The 22586-nt window shown below is 41.4% G+C and overlaps 1 protein-coding gene across 2 annotated transcripts in view; it reads right to left on the bottom strand.

The window, feature by feature from the left end:
• ANKRD50 (ankyrin repeat domain containing 50) overlaps positions 1-22586 on the bottom strand; it is a 163906-nt gene that overhangs the window by 4902 nt on the left and 136418 nt on the right. For both annotated transcript variants that reach the window (XM_069104860.1, XM_069104859.1), the window contains exon 3: positions 11310-14860. In XM_069104860.1, the coding sequence (XP_068960961.1) occupies positions 11313-14860 (3548 nt within the window). In that variant the 3' untranslated portion in view covers positions 11310-11312. The remainder of the gene's footprint in view (positions 1-11309; positions 14861-22586) is intronic.

The raw sequence follows: 22586 nt of genomic DNA, 5'->3' as shown, positions 1-22586 counted from the left end.
ATATTTGTAATCTCTATAGGCATTGTGAATATGGCATTGCTGATACACCTTTCTAAGTCTTTTCTTATGTTCTCTCTTTTTCTTCTTCTCATGACTGGATGCTCACAGATATGTAACAAAGAGTGTGTGTGTGTGTGTGTGTGTGTGATATGTCTGATACACCGTGGATGCTGAAAACTATAAAAACTGTAGGAATATGTTTCAATTGGAGGACTACCTAAGAGGCATTAACTACATAATAGGCCTTACTCTCTGAAGAACATGCTTGTCTTCTGGTGAGTTTCAATTCAAATCAATAAACGTTTCTTAGACAACACAGGCCCACATTAAGCACTGGCGATCTATGAGGCCCAAATGAAACAGTCAATGCCACTAAGCAGTTTACATGCCATTGTTGAGGAGGGAATTGTAGAAAGGAGATACAACATACAGCCAAGTCCCTGTGGTCCCTTCTGCTGACTGGTCAGTTCTTAGAAGCCCCATTTCCAGGAGGGGCCCAGGCCCAGCTCTGCTCACTCTCCCGCCAAGAGGACCAAAGTCTGACTTCAGATCTAATGCTTATTTGCTATTTGGCCTTATACAAGTCACTTAAATTTAAACTCTGTATCTCAGTTTTCTCAACTCACTGGAGGGAAGAAACCCAGTGAGGTGGTTGCTGCAAAAGTCCAGGAGACAGAGGACGAGAGGCTGAAGTTAGATGGCTGTAATGTGAAAGATGAAATGGAAGGGTGTGAGAAATGTTGCAGAGACATAACTGACAGTGCTGCAGGGCAGGGTAAGTAGCAGAACTGAAGATGAGTTTTACGCTGCAAACCTGGATGACTGAAGATGGTGATGCCCTAGACAGAAACAAGGAACTCTGGGGGGTTTGGGGCAAAGAAAATAAGTTCTGTTCAGCACATGAGGAGATCTCCAACAGCCAGCTGGAGATACGGGGGCCAGAGATCTGAAGTAAGATGAGGGATGGATGTGACCTGGGACGTCTATGCAGAAAAACAACAGCTGAGGACACAGGAGTTACTGAGGTCAAAAGAGAAAGTTCAGTGAGAAGCGAGGCACAAAGAGAGCAGAATACCAAGAATGATGCTGCAAAGAAGACACGTTCACTAGCTTTGCTCTCATGAAATATGCTGCGAAATGATCCTTCAACAATTTCAAAAAGGCAAAATGACTAACATTATCACCAATGCCATCAAAAATTCAGAGCGAGCTGCCAGAACCCAGAACATGCCTTAGTCAGTAAAGAACTGATTTACTTGCTCAATAAGCAGAAGTGGAAGCCAAAGGCAACACCATACAAGAACATGAGCAAATGGTAAAATGTGACAGAGCAGGATAATGGAAGAGGGTGAGTAATATTATCTCAAAGGAGAGCAAGGAAAGTAACAGAAGCAAAACCAAAACAAAACACAAAAAAGGCTTGGCAGGAGAAGCCGTCTGTGCTGTATCGTCCCAAGGGCCTTCGGATCCAGAGCTAGCAGGAGACCAGTCAGAAGAGGGGCAACGAAACAGCGGCCTTCTATAACGACCTACTTTCATCATCAATGACAACAAACCTTCACATCTGCATCCTAATACGACTGAGGTTCCAATGTACCTCTCATATGACCGACCATGAGCCAAAAGGTATGTCAGACGCTAAGCCCCTCACTATATACCTGAGAAGACTTGGGCTCAGCGAACTCAAGGGAATTGTCAAGCTCATGTAGGTAGCATCAAACTACTTGCTTCTGTATCAACAAAACTGAAATAGTACTTAGAGTATCAAGAGGCTGGATCAGAACACACATTTGTGGGGGAGAATCCATCCTGAAGGCATTACAATCCTGGAAGAGTTGAAGAAATGTTTATCAAAATATCACAGGGAGGAAAGAATAAGAAAAGGACCAATCCCACAATTAATAATTATTTATTAAATATCTGCTGTGTGCCAGACACTGTGTTAGACCCCAAGGATACGAAGAATGAAACTCTCTTTTACTATATTCCAAAAGCGGAATAATACTTATCTATAACAAGTAAATCTGTAACTATACATAGATATAAGAAGATAAATACAAATAAATACAAGCTAATTAAATACAAGGTAGTCTGACAGGTAGGGCACTAGCAGCTAGAGGGACCAGCACAAGCTCCATGGACAGGGCAGGGCTTGAGTGTTTGAGGCAGAGAGGATAAAAGAGCACATTCTAGGCACAGGGGTCGGCCAGTACAAAGGCAGGAAGGTGAAAGATGGAGTGTAATGTGAAAAGCAGAGCAGGCCAGCTCTGTTGGGCTTTGTGCAAAGCACAGATCAGGTGGTAAAGGGCTATAAAAGTTCAACAGGAGAATTTTTATTTGATCCTAGAGGCAATAGGGAAGCAATGATCAACTGGGGTAAGGGAGTGACATAGCCAAACTTGAACTTAAAAAATCACTCTGGCAAAGTGTAGAAGATGGGCTGGAGGCGGAGACACCGACAAGAGGCTGTGGCAATAATGGAGAAGTGACAAAGATGGCGGAGTAGGAGCAGGTCTTCCATGCGGCTCCGGCTTCCACCTTCCCCAATCCATGTAAAAAGGGAACTCTGAACAAACTTTGGGGCTGCAGAACCCACAAAATGACACAGAGAAGCTAACTTCCCGCTGAGGACAGCCTGGCAGACCGGCAGGAATCCAGTGCAGCACTCTGGGAGCCAAGCCCAGCACCACTCCGAGGCTTTAGCCCCAGGGTGGGCCTGACCATCTGCTGGCCAGAGGGACCCCAGATCAGCAGCAGCTGTGGCCGTTTCCAGAATTATCAACACATAAATGTGAAGGACAAAGTGAGAGGACAGTGCAGTCTGGACTTTGGGACCCAATAGGTGGGAGTGGTTTGGCTTTTGCCCCCGAGGGGAGAAGCTGCTGCGGAGCTGCAACTGTGCAGCTGGCAGCTTCAGCTCCTGGCCTGCAAAGTGTAGGGGGACCAAGCAACCAGTCTGAGGGGTAATCGCTCTTGCTTTAACCTTCTTGAGTCTGGATTGCAGTCTAGGGTGGAGGTCCTGGAGTGTGTGTCCAGCTTGCCAGAGTATGTGGAGGCTTCAGCAACGGTGCCCAACTAATACCTCCGGCAGCTGAGAAAACCCCAGTATTTGGTACGAAGCTCCCCTGTCTGGTGGCAGAGTCCTACTGTGGCAAAAAGCCCAAAAGTTATGCAATTGAGCGGCAACATGACCATGCAAAGGAAACAAAGCAACAGAAGAACCCAATATTACAGTCATATTTTGGGGACAAAAAGGAACAAAGCATGGAACAGGAGGAAGACAGTGAAGTCAGAACTCCTGCACCAAAAGCTTCAAAGGAAAACACGAGCTGGTTACAGGCCACAGAGGACCTTAAGAAGCAGATAAGAGAAGTAGAGGAAAAATTGGGAGGAGAAATAAGAATGATGCAAGAAAATTACAAAATGAGAGTCAACAGCCTAACTGAAGAAAAGAACCCCTTAAAAATAGACTAACTCAAATGGCAAAAGAGGCTCAAAAAGGCAATGAGAAGAATGCCTTAAAAAGCTGAATTTGCCAGATGGAAAAAGAATGTCAAAAGCTCACTGAGGAGAAACATTGCTTCAGAGTTAGAGTGGAGCAAATGGAAGCTAATGAGAAATCAAGATGCTGTTATACAGATCCAAACAAATGAAAGAATAGAAGGCAATGTGAAAAATTTCTCATGGGAAAAACCACTGACCTGGAAAATAGATCCAGGAGAGATAATTGAAAATTTATTGGACTACCTGAAAGCCATGATCAAAGTAAGGACCTAGAAATCATCCCCCAAGAAATCCTCAAGGAAAACTGCCCTGATGTTTTAGAACTAGAAGGCAAAATAGAGGTTGAAAGAATCCACTGATCACCTCCTGGAAAAGATCCCCAAAAGAAAACTCCTAGGAATATTATAGCCAGGATCAGGAATTCCCAGATGAAGGAGAAAATATTACAAGCAGCCAGGAAGAAACAATTTGAATATTGTGGAAACACAATCAGGATAACACAGGATCTGGCAGCTTCTACACTGAGGGATCGAAGGGCTTGGAATATAATATTCTGGAAGGCAAAGGAGCTGAGATTAAAACCAAGAATCACCTACCCAGAAAAAGTGAGTATCATGTTCCAGGGAAAAATATGATCCTTTGGTGGAATAGAGGATTTTCAAGCATTCTTAATGAAAAAACCAGAGTTGAATAGAGAATTTGACATTCAGATACAAGAATCAAGAGAAGCACAAGAAGGTAACCAGGGAAAATAAATCATAATGAACTTATCAAAGTTGAACTATTAACATTCCTACATGGAAAAATAATTATAACTGATGAAACTTTTCTCAGTATGAAAATAGTTGAAGGGAATATATATATATATATATGTATATATATGTATGTATATATGAGGATATATAGGCATATGAATACATATGTAAATGTGTGTATATATACTTACAGGTATACATAGATAGGGGGCACAGGACCAATTTAACAGGAAGGGAAGATACTAAAAAGGTGAAATTAAGAGGTGAGAGAGGAATATAATGAGAGGAGATGGGGAGAGACAGAATGGGGTAAACTATCTCATATAGAAGAGGCAAAGGAAAATGGTTACAATGGAAGGGAAGAATAGGAAGGCAAAAGGGAATGGGTCAACCTTATTCTCGTTGAATTTGGCTTGGGGAGGGAATGAAATACACACTAAATAGGGTATCTCACCCTACAGGAGAGCAGGGGGGAAGGGGATCAGAGGGGGGATGATGGAAGGGAGAGCAGGCTAGGGGGTTGTGATAGTAATGGCAATTAAAGATTCCCCTGTATTGGCTTGGTTTTCAAATTGATTGTATTAAAACCCAGAGTTTGTTAATCCCACCTGTGGGATGGGCTTGTTGATGTGAAAAGAAAGTCCTGAAGTGGGAGGAGCTGGTGATGTAGATTTGGAGAGACAAGAGAGAGGCGGAAGTTCTTTTTGGAAGCAGCACCTCGTGGAGAGGGAGAGACTAAGAGATTGCTGGTGGCCGCTTTGAATTGCCCTGGACTTTTGAGACCTGCCCCCTGAGCTGCCAAGGACTGAGGAGACATGGCTGTTTTGCTGGTACTTTGTCTGTCTGTTTTGATGTTATTTTGCCAGATTTGTCCACTGGTGAAAGACTGTCCTGTTGAAGAAGTCCTGGAACCTGGCATTTGGTTAAGAAGGCCTGAGACTGTCCTGCAGACAGAGAGTGAATACTGTCCACTGGTGAGGGACAGTACTGTTGTTGCAGGGGTCTGGAGACTGTCCGGCAGACAGAATGAATACTGTCCACTGGTGAAGGACAGTGCTGTTGTTGCAGGGGTCTGGGAGCCTTTCTGTTGGTTCAGAAGCCCTGAAGAAGGATTTTCTTGTTGTATGTTTACAGAAATCCTGGGAGAGGGCTTTGCTAATGTGTTCAGGGGTTCTAGGACTGTTCTACAGACAGAGGATAAATTCATGAAGGGACTGGCAATGTATCTTATGGCCTTGCTAAGCCTTGTCTCTCCAGGAACTAAGATTGCTGAGAACTTGCCTCCTGTCAAGATGAAGAAAAGACCTCCATTTGGGTATTAAGTGCTGTGTTTAAACTTGATGTAACTCTGGGGTAGATTCAATTGTGATCCAGGGGTGGGGAACTTTTGACCTTTTTGTGTTCTATGGTTGAGCAAATGAATGTATTTTACTTATGTTTGGAAACTAATCTCCATTTGAGAAGAGGGGCTTTGTGGTGGACTTAATTAAGGTATAGCCTAGGGGTGGAGAAGTATTTGGAACAGAGACTTTGTAATTGATTGAATGATTGGAAAGTCCTGGGGTGGGGTAGGCCTTGGAGATGATTTAATCACACTTAGTAAATGCTGTATTTTGAATGATGTCATGTTTTGATCTTCTCTGTTCTGGGTTTGTTACTGAATAAAATAGAGAGCACCTATGCTGGTATTTTGAACCTGGGAAGTTACCTTTCTTTTGGCATTACATTACAGGGGTAGGGAAGTTGGAAGCACTCACTTTTGAAAAGGTACGGATCAAAGTAGAGAATAGAACAAGTGGGAGGTGGGATAGGAGGGAGGGAAATATAGTCAGTCTTTTACAATATATCTACTATGTTAATGTTTTGCATTAGCTACACATGTACAACCTATACTGAACTGCTTATCTTCCCAGTAAGGGTGGGTGACATGGGAGGAAGGGAATGAATCTGGAATTCAAAATTTTAAAATCAAATGTTTAAATATATACACTATTATTAATACTATTTTACATGTAATTGGAAAATATGATATACAGGCACTGGGGCATAGAGATCCACCATGCCCTACTGGAAGTAGAAAAGGGCATGGGAGAAAACATGGGAGGGAGTAGATTGGAGGAGGGGATATCCTATGAGACTGCTATTTTGGGGCAGTGGGTAGATGAAAAATGGGGAGAAAATTTGTAACTCAAAATCTGGTGGAAATGAATGACGTGAATCAGAAGTTAATAAAGCATTTGAAAAATGAAAAAAAATAATGGAGAAGTGACAACGGTCTGAATGAGTGGAGCAGCTGTGTTAAGTAGAGAAAAGGGGGTGGAAGAAAGACTTACTATAGAGATATAAATGGCAAGATATGGCAACCTACTGGGCAAGTGAAAGGAGGGATCAACAATAATATCAACGTTACAATTCTGGAAGAAGGACAGCACCTTGAGCAGAAAGAAGGAAGTATGGTAGAGGGAAAGATTTGTAGAAAAAGAGTTTGGTGTTACGTATGTTGATTGTACTGGGTTTCTGAGATATCTAGTCTGAAATTTCCAATAGGCAACTGGTGATGTGAGAGTGAAGCTCAAGTGAGAGGTGGGGATTGAATCTATAAATCTGGGACATAGCTGCAGAGCATTGATACATAAACCCAAGGAAGCTGATGGAGTCAATAAGAAAGAAGGCCCAGCACAGGGCCCTGTGGTAGATGGACACAAAGCAGGTAGAACACAGAAGACTGTCCTGCAAAGGAGCCTGAGAGGGAGGGTTTGGATAGGTGGAAGAATCAGCAGAGTCATGAAAACCCATAGAGATGAGCATATCCAAGAGGCAAAGGCAGGCAACAGCGGCAAATAGAGGTAAGAGGTCAAGGTTTAAGAAAAAAAAAAAATCAGAATGGGGAAAAAGTCACAGATGATACTGATACCCTCTAAAAGCATTTGAGAAGACATGAATAACAACCAGCCCATCTAGCAACACACATATCAAGGCTACCCGGTATAAAAATATGGCTTCCACATTCGGTGTTAGGCACATAGTAAATGCTTAATGAATTGTTGCTGTTAAGTTGCTATTCAATCGTGTCCGACTCCTTGTCGACCCCGGTGGAATTTTTTTGGCAGAGGTCCTGGAGTGGGATGTCCATTTCCTTCTCCAGCTCAATTTTACAGATTAGGAAACTGAGGCAAACAGGACGAAATGTCTTGCCCAGGGTCACACAGCTATTAAGTGTCTAAGGCCAGATTTGAAATTGGGAAGATGAGTCTTCTTCACTCCAGGCCCAACACTTTCTCCACTGTCTGATTAAAAGATGCACAGAACAAAAGAGTCTTATAAGTTTTTCTCCAAAAAAAGGCATTTTCTTAGGCATGTGTGAGAATACACAGGACTCTCTGACAAATTAAACCACAGAAAAAACTGCTCAAATGCCCTTTGGTTTTTAACCTTAAATGAGGCAAAAAATCAGGGAGATTTATTTTGTCAAAGACATCTGCCACTCTCAGGGAGGAGGTCTTAGATTACAAACAAAAGCAATTATCTCTTAGGCAGAAGCTGAGAAAAAAGGTTCCTGTTAGCTGGTGAGCTCCTCCAGATGCTCATGCATCACTTGATAAGCCTCGAGTAAGCACCTACTGTGTGCCAGGCACTGTGCTGAGCACTGGGGATCCAAAAGCAGGCAGATGGTCCCTTCCCTCAAAGAGTTTACAATCTAACGAAGGAGACAACGTGCCACCAATACATACAAAGTGAGCAATATACAGGACAAACAGGAAATGATTAAAACAGGGAGAGCATGGGCATTTTAAGAAGGGCTCAAAAAGGTTTCCTGCAGAATGTGGGGTTTTATGGAACACAGGAAGGTCAGTAGTCAGACTGGGGAAGGAAGAGTATTTCAGGGATGGGGAACTGCCAGAGAGACCAAAGCTGAGAGATGAAGCACTCCATGCACAGAACAGCCAGATGAGATTTCACCAAGCCTCGAAACGTTATGGGGCCGCCATAATAAACACCATGAGTTCATAAGATGCATGATTCGAAAGGACCAAGCTAGATAATCTTGACAGGAAAGACGACTTGGATGAAAAGCACATACTGTCCAGACAAGGGGCTGCTTGTAGGATTACTGCACGTACATCTGGGGCAGGAATTGCAGAGGAACAATGACGCCCAGGAATGCACAGGTGGAAGAAAATGAGCAATGCTGATTTAGTGCTTCCAGTGATCCAAAACTATAGTGTAACACACACACACATTCTTAACACATTCTCCAAGTAACGTCAGTTAGCTATTAATGACATGGTTGTGAATCTAGGAAGACGACAGCCTCCAATGAGTCACTGTTCTACCTGACCTACAGAACAATGGAAAGATGCATGTTGAGCACATGTAGACTGCGATATATTGTAAACAATGCTATAAAGTGGTACAAGGAATATAACCAAGCAGACTATGACAAGAAAAGGAAGCAGCCCCTTCAGTAAGAGAGACTAAGGAATAACAGATGAGTGGTCTAAGTGCTACAATAGCATTTATTTCATCAGACAGAGCTAGACCAAGTCCTCCAGTAAGACCCTCTCCAGGGGGTCCGTGGGAGAAGGTGAAGAAGAATTACAGAAGATGAGAAGGCATCCCTAGGGATCTAGTTCTGTAGTGACCTGCCAAGATCAGCCTATTACTAACTCTCTGAGGCAGTATTTGAACCTGATTCCAAGTCCAGGACTCTGTCCAATACACCACACTGCCTTCTAACATCTCTTGAATTAATTTTCTTCTTTCTATTCCCAATGCTTTCACCATAGCACAGGGACTTACACACAACCAACTCCCTGCAACAGTCTAAGTGGCCTGTTTCTAGTTTCTTTTCTCTCTAATTCACCCTTCAATTGTTTTGCAGTGGCTCTCCATATGCAGAGATCTGATCTTGAAAGTTCTCTGCACAAAACTCTATCACCTTACCCTGAAATTCAAGGTCCTGCTGCCTCCCATTCCAGTCTTATCATCTCTTATCTGTCTCCTGCTCCCTACTTCTATGCTTTTGGGGAAACCACCTCTTATCTACAGAATATTATATATTTATGTATGTGTCAAAACATATCACATCAAAATGAGAAAACAAATATGAATATGCTATTTTTATTTAATCTCCGGACTCACATCCTAGGAAAGATACAAAGTATCTGCTCATCACAGATGTAGGAGATAAAAATGGTACCCTAATTATGTCACAGTGATACCGAATGTTTCTGTGTATTGTGGTTAAGGTATTTTACTTTTATAAGATCGGAGATTTGGAGATCAACAAAGAGATTAGAAATCATATTCAAAGTCTTTAATTGTACAAATGGTGAAACTGAGAAACTAAGTGAATTGTCCAAGTAATGAATCAAGTAAGACCTAGGATTCAAACCTGCATGTGTGAATCCTCGATCCAATGATTTTTGCATGATTCTATTCAGCCTCTGCAAGATTACAGATGATTCTTTCAAGATGACATTAAGATTCTTTATTTTCAAGAGATGGAAAAAGTTAGAAATGTGAGGGGGGAGGGGAACCTTGAAATGAATGCTTATGTGTAAAAACCAGTGCTTCAGAAATCAAAATGAATGCTGTGTTCTCTGAAAAATTCTATGTTTTCTCATTAATAATTGTAGCTCTGAAAACCTACTAAAGATATAGAGATGAATCAAGACTTAATAAAATTAATTTTCACCAATATAAAATATTAACTAAATTAAAGAACTGGCTTAAAAATATTTTATGTTAATGTATTTCATAAAGATTTTTCCTAATTCAGTCACATAAATTATTTTACTTCTTAAAATTCTTTGTTTTTCATAACCCACCAAAAAACATTTTAAGATTGGAGAATTATGTTGAACCTAAAAAGCCAAAACATTTTTCATCGAAACATAAGGTTTCCTTAAAATACTGCTGAACATAAGACAACCAATAAATTGGTTACACGATATACAGCATCCTATTATATAAAGTTTTTTTAGTCTTACTGGAATGTTATCTTTAAAAAAAAACAAAATATTCATCCTATAATATATGAACATTTCTTTAAGGAATTTGATAAATATGTACCTCTATAAAAACAGAGTAAACTCAAAGAAATGAAAATTGTCATAATATTTTTGTAGACATCTTTAAATCTAAAAAATAAAACCTGAAAATCATTACACACACTTATTATAACATGAAGAATCTGTAATTTCGTGTGTGGATATTATACTCCTTTCATCAAGGCAGGCTAAAAGGTCTCTGTGACTTAGTAGATGGATTTCATTCATCACTAAGGCCAAAAAGTGTTCATGACCATACAACTGTCATGCTGATGGCCCCTTCTGAACTTAGCTTAGTCGGTCCTTTGGACAACAGATACCCTTCATCACTAGGCCTGTATTTAAAGACTTTCTAGCTTGGTATACTTTTTCTCAGTTTTTGTGAATGTTGGTATTACCTATGAGAACCCAGAGTCACCTCTATGTCATAATGAGGCAGCACGGTAGGACATTAGTAGAGATATGACTTATTTTCAACACTGAAGCTAACAGAGCAGAGACTTATTATAATTAAATAATATAGAAAAAAAAGACTTAAAAGTCTCTGGGCAAATCACTTAATGTCTCAATACTCCAAGGATGTCCCAAAGATTCTATACAATGAAGAATCGATGTGGATTGATGAGCTCTGGATAGATGGACTATCTCACTGGGCACTTCCTATGGTAATAAAATCAGATTCAAATTCATGGAGCCTTCCCAAAATGCTTAGCCTTATAAATATCTGAACATGCAGTAAAGAATGTATCTGAAAGCCAAAGTACATGTTTTTTCAGTCTTTAAAAATAACTTTATCTGTTTCACAGACTACTTATAGATGACCCCATTAAGCTAACTTATTCTAACAGCTATTTAATTATATATTACAGTTCAAACCAAAAATGTCAAAGTATAAACCCTGTTATAACACATTAGCATCGAGATCAGAACAGGTCCCACAGAATGTTTTCAAAGACCCGCTTCATTTAGAATCATATCGGTATTGATGAAAATTTACCTTTTATAAGGGTGTTTCCTTTTTGTAGTTGAAACTTGGATCAGAACCATCAATCTGAAGCTTCAGGGCTTGTTTAAGGCTTAACTCTGTCTCTGCAGAAGGATAGCCTTCCAGAACTTCCTGATGTCCTCTGTCCTGTATTGTCCGTGGGACTGAAACCCTACCAAGGAAAACCTGATTGTTTTGTAGGTGGTAATTTGGATTTGTCATTATTCCATTTCTCTTCTTCTGTTCACCACTCTGTTGATGAATTAGGAACTGCTGCTGAGATCGCCCAACCTCCTGCTGAGCTGGAGGAACCATAATTTTACACTGTGATTCTGCTGGCAGCTGCTTGAGTGGTGTACTCGTCCCAGATTTGGCAACAGGTACTCTTTTATCAAACTGAGTCATTTCATATTCTAAAACTTTGGGCTGTGAAGAATTGCTAAGTTTAGGTTTTCTCCCAGCAGAACTAGATTTGCTAGAATTTTCTGATTTCCCCCCCTTATTGGCTTTAGTTGACTTCAAACTGGGCTTTACTTGACTCCACTCAAACTCACTACTCGGTGAATTGTGACTCTGTCCCAAGGATTGTGTTGTAGAAGATGGGGAAACAATCGACTGTCTGCTTCGGCTTCGTGGCAACGAATGCTGCTGTATCTGCTCCGTAAAAGACATATTGTGGAAGCTATCAATGGGGACTGTCTGAGCAGTTGCTGTGGAGGAAGTAGTTCTTAAAGAAGAATTTTTGGAGCTCTTAAGGGAATTATTTGACAGTGAAGATTTCTGGCGATCAACTGTAGAATCTGGAGATTCTGAAGGTGAGCTGAATGCATGCGTCGGCCCGTTAGACAAGCTGCGCAATGTAGGCTGCAGATCTCCTCCACCGGTACTCCCAGAACTGTTTGATTTTATTGTTAAAGACTGCATTTTTGAGGATACTGACTGCAGGGGCTTTTGCTCCATTGTGTGAACAGGAGACGGCGAGCAACCATTTAAACTAGATGCACCGTATTTTTCTAATAATTTAATTATCTGAGAATGTCCATTTTTGGCAGCAACCCGCATAGCAGTACGTCCAAATTGATCTGCATGGTTTGGGTCAGCACCGTGTTCTAGTAATATCTGCACAGCATCAATGTGTCCTTCTTGAGCAGCAATGCAGAGAGCAGTGGCACCTTGGTTACATGTATGGTCAACTACAGCCCCATGTTCGATCAAAACCTGAACCACCTTTACATGTCCCTGCCAGGCTGCAGACTGCAAAGCAGAACGCTTTTCATTGTCTGCAGCATTAATGTCGGCATGGTACGTCATCAGAAGTTGCACCATTTCCAAATGGCCCTGCCAGCAGGAAACATGGAGTGCGGTCCTCCCTTCCGCATCGCTCGCTTCCACATTTGCACCATTTTCTAAAAAGTACTCGGCCATTGTAAGCTGGTTTTCAAGAGCCAAGATGTAAAGTGTGGGTCGACCGTCAGCGTCTTTGTAGTCAACATCAGCTCCGTGGCTGAAAAGTAGTTCAACGATGTCCCTGTGACCTTCTAAAGCAGCCACCCGCAACGAATTCCTTCCATCATATCCTCTTTGATCGATGTTAGATTTATTTTCCAGTAATATCTGTACACAATCATAATGTCCCTCTTGGGAAGCTAAAATGAAAGGTATACGGCCATCATTATCTATTTCATTTGTTCTGGCTCCTTGCTCAATAAGCGCTTCACATATTAACCTGTGACCTTCAAAAGCTGCCATGTGCAATGGTGTCCATCCTGCATCGTCTCGGTGATTTTCATCTAACCCTCTGTCCAGCAGAGTTCGTACCACCTCAACATTTCCTTGGGCTGAAGCTATGCTGAGAACTGTCCTCCCTTCACTATCGATGCTATCAATAGCAGCACCCCAGAATAATAGTGTGTTTACTACCGAAGCATGACCCATAGAAGCCGCTGCTAAAAGGGGTGTCCGACCATTGTTATCGGTATGATCCACGTCTGCCCCCCCTTCTAGAAGCAAGTCGACCACATCCACGTGGCCTTCGTAGGCCGCTACCAACAAGGGAGTCATGCCGTCCTTATCGCAGTGATCTACTTCAGCACCTCGATCAATCAAAAGACTAACTACTGCCGCGTGCCCTTTACTGGCAGGAACACAAAGCGCAGCCACAGACAGTGCAGTCCTCCCATCCACGTCCTCGTGGTTCACTTCGGCCCCGTGATCCAGCAAGTGTTCGACGATCTCTCTGTGTCCCATGTAGGCCGCGGCGATCAAAGCGGTTCTCCCTTCATTATCGGCTTTGTTAACTTCAGCACCGTGCTGAAGAAGGTTCAGCACAATATCTTCATGCCCTCCCCAGGCCGCTGCCCTCAAGGCTGTTCGACTGTCAGCATCTGCACAATCCACTTTGACTCCAGCATAGAGAAGAGCAGACACGACCTCCGTGTGCCCTCCCCACGCAGCCGATCGCAAGGCTGTCCAGCCATCATGATCATTGTGATTGATATTAGCTCCGCAGCCAATCAGACAGTTAACCACCTTGGTATGTCCTTGTCGAGCAGCCAGAGTCAGTGCTGTCTGTCCATGAGCATCTCCAATCTCCAAATCTGCTCCCCTGGAGATGAGCAGGTTCACGACGTCCAGATTACCACTGTATGCGGCATTAGCCAACAAAGTCCTCCCATTCGAATCACACTGGTTTACCGAAGCTCCGTTATCTAATAAGGTTCGAATGGAATCTTCCCTTTCTAAGGCTTGCCGGACAATACAAGATGTACGATCATCTTCACTGTGGACGTGGGCCCCCGCCTTAACCAACAACTGCAAGACTTCCTGTTCTTTGGGGATTAGAGTAGACAATGAATCTCTGACAGGTGTGCCATTCCATATCATCCAGAGAGCTAACTCAGATGTCTCTAACTGTAAGTTTGAATTAATCAAGTGTAATGCAAATTCTTGAGCTTCTAAAGGAGTTAAATCTTTTGCTTGACAGGTATAACTCATTGCAAGCATTCTGTGTCCCTCTGCTGCATTACATAAATATTTTTGTGTGCAATGTTTGACATCCAGCAGCCATTCAGCAAAACTATAATGAAACAATATTTTAGTATTTCCTAGTCCATCAACAAGAAGTTTTGAGAGCACATCTAATTTGCGCTGGAAGTCTTCTATGGTCAGTGACATGTTTTTGGTCCATACTGCATTATATAATTCTGTTATGGTTAGTGGTCGACATGCTGCAAGAATTACATTCAGAATAGGCTGAACTTTTGCAAACTGTTTCCTCACAAAAAGTCTTTGACAAAGCCAGAGGTATAGACCATTGAGGGTTCCAGGGATATCACGAATTTCTCTTAGCATAATAAAATTTTCCACAACTCCATCTAGAACTCGTTCTAGGTAAAGAAAACACCCGCTGCTTTTGATATGAAGCTGATTCAACATTTCAGCAGTTTCCTTTGTGAGGTGCTGTCTCAAGGCTTCTTCTTGATCTAGACGATGGAGAATGTACTGCTGGACATCCTTGACAATGTAAGCCTTCCTAAGATCATCAAGACTTATTTTTCGAAAGCCTAGAGACAAGAGAGAGAGAGAGAGAGAGAGAGAGAGATGAGTCAAAGAGTACCTTCTCAAGCCTTAACAATCAACACGGTATCAGAGAAACATTGGCAAAGAGATATAAATCCTATAAAAAAGCAAATTAATTAGTTTAATGAAGAAAACCAAATGAGAAAATTTTGAACTTCACTCAAGACGAAAGGTGAAAATAAAGAGCATCAATGTAATTTTATAAATATGGAAACAGGTCCTATAGTTATTTGTATTCAATGAGTAATTACTAATTCCAATTGGAATATTTTCATTTCTCTTACAATGTATTATCTAAGCAAGGCTGTCTTACCAGTATGGAATAGGCTCCTGATTTGGCACAGTATCTATTCTCCATATTAAATAATATACAAAATGAGAGGCACACATCAGAGTTAAAACAGGCAATAACATATGGATCGTAAGGAATGCTAAAAAAAAAAAAAAAAACCAACAACAAGTCTAGACTTTCTGACCTTTCCAGGTTTTTGGTGAAATTTTGGAGAAGCCAGTAGAAACTTTATGTCCATACACTACGTGTTTCTATCCTAATAAATTATATTTTAAGGATAATTTTGGATACTCACTAATTTGAAGATATTTCTGAGATCATTTCTCATCCACCCAGTGCATCAACTTTAATTGCCTTTAAATTAACCATATTTAATTGGACAATCAAATAAAAATCTCTGACTTTCTGAAAGCAAAATTAACCATGTAAAATCTAAGTTACTCTAATTACATTAACATAATTTCCATATTTATTACTAAATCTAAACTAACAGAACAGTATGCCCACTAATGAAGGCACAGCTTCATGAGAATTCTAAAAAAAGCATATCTTATTAAATTATGAATCAACAAATTTAACATATATTATTTCCAATCCTTCTTTTTCTAAACAGTCTACAAAAAAGGACAATACATTTTCCCCCTAAGGTCAAAACAATGGTAAATAAGAGACATGGCTAAATAAAACTAGCAGATAATATGTGCTACAAAGAAAAAAAAATCTGGCATTCTATACTTAAAATCAGTAATAGTTTTCAGTATTCAGCATTTATTGTATAAAAGTTTTCATATTGTTGTGAACCGATTTTTCTTTTTAAAGTTTATTGTTATCTTTTGTTTTTAGATCACAGTCAATTTTCCCTCGACTACTGCCCAATAAAGGCTTCCTTTGTGACAAAGAAATTTAAGTAAAAATCCGAAAATATTGAAGCAAAAACCACTATGTCACAATACACACAGACAGTCTCCCACTTCTCAGCTGGGAGGAAGAAGACACGTTTATCTCGTCATCAGCTCCGTAGGACGAGGAATGGTGATCAGAGTTAATCAGCATGGAACCTCCTTGTAGTGTCATTGTTCTTCACAACATTACAGTCACTGTGTATGTGATTCTACTGGCTCTTCTTACTTCATTCTGTATCTGTCCATAGCAGTCTTCCATTATTTCTCTGAATTAGCTTCTTAAAACGTAATAGTAATAATGATAAGAATATTTTCTTTCATCCACATATTGTTAGATATTTTATAGCTATTCCCCAACTTTGTTTCAAGTTTCTAATTACCAACAGCTAATCTTGCATGACTTTACATGTATAATTGATATCATATTGCTTGATTTCTCAATGGGGGTGATGAGAGAAAAAAAACTAGGAATTAAAAAATTTTTTAATAAATATTAAAGATAAACAACTAAATAAATAAATAAGTTTACAGCTATCACAAGGTCCTATTAAAAATGTTTTGATCTAGACTGGACACTAAATTCAGCTTGGCCACGGCTCCCTCAGGGGCTGCAGCCACAGCTATTGAGGAACCAGAAAAGAAAGTTGTCACCATCACAGTCTCTGGCCCTGTCAAAGAGTTCAACCTCAGAAAATGACAGGATTTCATTAGTGCAAATGATATGAAAGAAAAAGGCTTTTTTCCCAGCTGCTTTGTTGCAGCATCACCTTAAGTAACATAAGAATGATTTGTATCTGACTTGCAGCATATGTACTGTCTCCTTCAGTGGAAAGTCAGTCAATAAACATTTATTAAGAGCCAACTATTTGCCAAGGCTAAGTGCTAGAAGATAGAAAGAAAGACAGAAAGATGAAACACGGTCCTCCCTATTGCTCATTCATGATCTAATGGGAGAGGCGATACGCACATCACCATGGACAAACACTTATATACAAGATAAACTGGTCTACTCAACAAAGAGAAGGCCCCGGAACATAAATTACAAGGATGTCAAGGTTTGGCCTCTGTTTAAGCTAGCCCTTGGTCCTCCAAATTAGCTTTGTATAAGAATCAAGTATTCACTCAAAGTACTTGGCACATTTTTAATAAAAGTATGAATAAATACTTCATTAATTCAACTTGATAAGCTAACAGAACTAACAAAGCAACAGAATCATCTCACCATCTATGGTGCCTTTAAACAGTATTACTGTCAAGCTCAACTATAGGTCTTTATTTTTTCCTTGTCTGAAACTGTCCTTAAAACACTTACTCTTCACCAAACCTGACAAAACTGTTACAGCTCCTCATTCGCCCCAGGTGTTATTATCGTCAGGTTTCTTCTCTCTGTTTAAGCAAGCCCCTGGCCCCCCACCCCCCAAATTAGCTTTGGATATGCTAATGTGAATTAAGTGTTCACTCACTGCACCACCCTCATCTCCACCCAAACTTCTAGAGCTTGGATCAGATGCTCCTTCTCTTCTTTGCTTTGAATGCCCAGCCTCTTCCAAGCCCCCAAATCCCATCAACCCTCAAGGTCAATCTCATTCTAGCACCTCTAACGGAATGCTAATGCACTTCAGCTCCCTTCTTCCTTCTTTCATTCTTGGGTTACTCATTTATTTTTTCTCTATTCTTTGTACATTGCTCACATGAAATAAGGCCCACTGAGGATGCAAAAAAAAAAAAAAAAAAAAGCTGAGCTCAGTTCTCTTCGGTCTCATCATTCACACAATCAGACCTGAGAAGCACTTCTCCCTTTCTTATCATTCTGTCAAGGGTCTTTACTGGATAAGCCTCTGTCTCCCAAATCAAATTCATGGAGGACCCAGTGGGTATACAGATAGACACTCTCATTCCAGAATCATAATGCCCTGATTTAATTCCCTATCCCTATATTCTTTGGGTATCCATCCTAGGAACAATACCTGTTACCTCTGGCCTTATGACTCATTAACCACCCTGTACACTGACTGTCCCCTGAGATAGCTACCTAAGCAAAACCTTGGGAACCTCACTATTAAGTATTTATGAAGCACTAAATGCCAGGTCCTGGAGAGAGAAAGAAAAAAATGGAACAGTTCTTGCCCCCAGGAGGTTTATATTCTATTGGGAAGTAAGCTGCACATGGTCAAGACAAATATGACAGGACCCAGGGCACCTGGAAGCAGACTCCAAGGGTCACCTCTCTTTGGCTTTTTCCTATTTGGAGTTACTCTAGGAATACCTAACACACTTTCGAGAGAGGTTGTGTTTACACCAAATATGGGTAGAGAAGGCCTCTTTCTGTGTATATATAATAAGCCCACAAGGGAGCTCGCACATAGTGGGTACAGAATAGCCTTTATTTTACCCTACTCAGTATTAAATGCAAAAGGATTCACAGCAACCAATAAACAGAAATTACAGAACATGCCAAATGGACTCATAGCGCTGGATACGGGGGCTTGGAGCCTGACGAGCCTTTTGACGTTCCTAGGAGTTCCTCTTCTTCAGTGACTCAGCCCATCCACTCTGCAGCTCGCCTCTCCCCCAAGCCCCAGAAGGGAAGCATATGTGGGGAAGTGCTGGACAAGCTCTGCCCATCAGACCTATACTGGTTCAAGTAAGTAAGGGCTTTGTTCTCTAGGTAGGATGAAATTAAGTAACTGTATATGTTCTGTCTACTTCTTTCTCCAAAGAGGCTGGTCAATTAGAAAAGCCCTTTTTCTCTCTCTAACTTAGGTAATCTTGAGGCTGATTGTTTCCCACAAGGAGGTGATGCTCAGGAAATCTCCGCTCTCTGGCTACAGGGATAGATTCCAGGCTGACACTGCATAGGGAATTCAAAGTCCCATCTCCACCCTAGCCACAGTAGGTTGGGGTTTGGAACTACTCTCAGGCTACATGTAAGCACATGCCTATGTCTGCCATGTGTTTCTGCCACAAGTTGACATTCCTGGGGCAGGAGGGGGATGGAGGAGATGCTCTTCCAGGATACACTTACTGAATTCCAGAAGACAGTACACTGGGAAAGGAAAAACATGAAAAGCTCATTTTTCTAGATCACTAAGCAGGGAAGCCTGAAGACAATCGGATATATCCGAGTTCAAATCTGTAAGTAATCTGTCCCCTCTATGGTGAAGAGGGGATCCCAAACGGAGGGGCTGCTCAGGTGTCTCCAAAGGTCCTAAACTCATTAGGATGGCTGGCAGCTCATGAAATCGTTCAGTTAAACATCAGCAATTGTTCATTAGGCACAGCTTTTAAGACAATCCAAATTAATAGTTTTTCATGAGAACACAAACATTCCATAGCAGGTGGGCCTGAAGATTACATTCACCTCCAAACACATAATTAAACAAATTCGACAAGTAAAGTTTTACCCGGTTCCTATGGCTCACATCTGCTGTGGTGCTTGTAAGGGCCTGTCCCAACACAAAAGAGTTATGAAAGTGCTTTCATGTCCTATCCCCACCCCCACCCCCCGACCAAGGGTGAGACATTCCTCCAGCTACTTTATGGCATATACCTTCCCTCTAATGTTCTTCCCGTACCACTCCACATCCCCCAGAGATGAAAGATCACTTCTCCTTCTCTCAAAGTCAGGCTGAGAAGAGCTGCATCTATGACATCTTCCTAGCAGGGGTTTATCTCTCTCTTCTCCTCACCCAATCCTTTACACCCCCCCCCCCCCAACACACACACTCACACTCACACAGACGCGCAGTAATAGCAATTTTTTGTCCAGAAAATGTTAATTCAGTTTTTTATTTTGTTCTTTTTCTGACTCTTTTCTACCATTCATCTTTAGTTCCTTATTATCACTACCCCCCATAACTGTTTGCCATTAACCAATGTAAGCATTGTTTTTTTTTAATTAAGGAATAAAAGCCTTGAGGCAAGCTCTTTGTTTAGTTGTTGAGTTTTGTTTTTCTTTTTTTTTTTAACTGTACTTATATGGAACTTCCTTGTATTTCTCTCCTATGTAATATCTGCATGTTTGTTACAAGGGTTTTATTTTTCTACTTTAATGGGAATGGAGGGGAGGTGTAGGGACAAAGTGGGGAAGAGAGGAAGGGAGGAAAGGAAGAAAGGAGAAAGGGAGGGAAGGAGCAAGGAAGGAAGGAAGAGAGGAAGGTTAGTTTACTACAGAATTAAAAATAAATACATCAAATACACTGAAAAGGAACCTAGAAAGAATCACAAACAAGACAGATTTGAAAGTGACATGTTGAATGTTTGAAATTTAAAAGAAAAGCCACGCTACATAATAAGGATTTGCAGTTTCATAAATAACCCTTTGTCTATTCTACTATATATATGGAAATGTCCATTTTATTTAGCATTTTTTAAGCTTGGATTTTTTTTTAAATTTTAGATATTTCATAAAAAATGCACCACGGATACCTGATAGTGAGCTCACCTGCTGCCCATGTTATTAGGCACTGGAATTTACAGGTTTATATAATTGTTGCTTCTGATTTCATGAAGGCAATTCCTGGGGAATATGAGCACTTAGAGACAAGTCTTACCTGGTCTGAGCCTTCGTGCCTGTGCTGCTTGGTCTTCCTGCCTAAAGTCCTTCCCCCACACAGCCCATCCTCCATGTGGTTATCAAAGGCATCTTCCCAAAGTGCAGATCTGACCAAGTCAGCCCACCCTACTCAATAAAGCCCCTATCACTTCCAGGGTTAAACAGAACTCCTCTCCTTGGCATTCAAAGCCCTTTACAACCTGGCCCCTTCCTACCTTTCCAGCCTTTTTACAACTTTCTCTCCCCCACACTCTGATTCAGTGACACTGGCCTGAGGGGTGATCCACAAACAAGAACATTCACCTCTCAGCTCAGGACATTTTTCCAGCTGTCCCCCATGCCTAGAATGCTTTCCTCTCCACCTCCTGGCTTCAGTGACTCCCCTCAATCCCCACTAAAATATCTTCTTCATGAAGCCTTTCCCAGCCTCCCTTAGTGCCTTCCTTCTATTGATTATTTTCACTTTTACTTGGTGTACCTTCAATCACTGCCCTTGGCTGGCTGGTCAAGGCGGGGGAGTTGGAATACTCATGGTTCTACAGGGCCACTTCCAGAAGAGAAGGCCCCCACGACAGAGACCTGAGGAACACCCACCTGCTGAGAGAATCACCTAAAGACCCATCAATAAATTTATATTCTATAGGGAGAAAAAACATGTATAACATGCCTCTGTTCTGTATATACAAAGAACGCATACATGCAGTATATTCAGGATAACTACAAGACAATGAATAAAAAAGCTTAACTAAAGCCATAAAAGATGTCAGCGACTCCAAAAAGTCAGGCTCAGGAGCATGGCATAACATGTCCCAGGAATCTTACATGCAAGGGCTTTTTTATCATGAGATGAAGTATCATTTCTGCGCATATGGCTTGCTCATTTGTATACTGCTCCTTCCCTTTTCTGAGCTCATCACTACCTGCCTGCTGGATGATGCTTACAACGATGCCCCACGGTCCCCTAAACTTAACGTCCGGCCAAACCAGAGCTCATTATCGTAACCCCTCCCTCTGTCAGGTGCAGGTGCACCCGCCGTCCTTCAAAGCACCCAGGTTTACAACCTCCAGGTCAATTCTGACTCGTCCTTTCCCTCCACCCTTCACGTCGAATTACTGCCATGTTGTGTGTGGACCTGCGTCCACAAGTCCTGCCTGCATCTCCTCTCTGTTTACTCCACAACCCCTCCTGGTCAGAGTCTCTTCATCTTTTACACAAACCACTGCAACACTTCAAGTAAATGGTTATGCATTCATTCTCTGTCCCCTCCAGAGAGCTGCCAAATTGATTTTCCTAAAGCACATGTCTGACCATGCCACATTTAAGCAATACCCATGACTCTCTACTGCCAGTAGAACAGACACACAGGATAAAATGCTTAACCCTACAACATTCAAAGCCCTTTATAATCTGTCCCCAAACTGAGTACCTGACCTGTCCAACGCGCGCACGTGTGCGTGCGCGCACACACACACACACACACACACACACACACACACACACACACACACAAACAATATTTTAGTCCGATTTTTTTACTTCCTATTTTCTGTAATGGACACTCCTTTCTTCAATTCCTGCCCAGACTGTTCCTCATGCCTGAAATGTTTTCCTTCCTTCCTCACTTCCCCAGCTTGGAAGCTCAGGTCCACACGCCACCTCCTTCTCCATAAGGACCTATCTCAATTTCCCCAACTGTTAAGTGTTCTCTATCATCCCCTTCCTCTTCACCCCCACCATTACTTTTTCTTTACTTAACATTTATTTTGCATTTACTTGTCTAAATTCATTTTACTCCTCACCCCCATTATAATGCAAGCTCCTTGAGTGGAAGGACTATCCCATGTCTGTCTCTGTATCCCTAGTCACTGGAACACTGCCTGGCAAAGGGCAGGAACTTAGACAAACTTCTAAAACAAGCTGAAGTTAGTAACAGCATAAACACCAATAATAAACTTCTGCT

This window comes from Petaurus breviceps, unplaced genomic scaffold (genome assembly GCF_028583685.1).
Source record: "Petaurus breviceps papuanus isolate PSGF00001 unplaced genomic scaffold, PetGlider_PUasm1.0 689, whole genome shotgun sequence".
Classification (NCBI taxonomy): domain Eukaryota; kingdom Metazoa; phylum Chordata; class Mammalia; order Diprotodontia; family Petauridae; genus Petaurus; species Petaurus breviceps.
The sequence above is the reverse complement of the archived record's forward strand: the minus strand, read 5'-3'. Positions and strand labels throughout refer to the sequence as shown.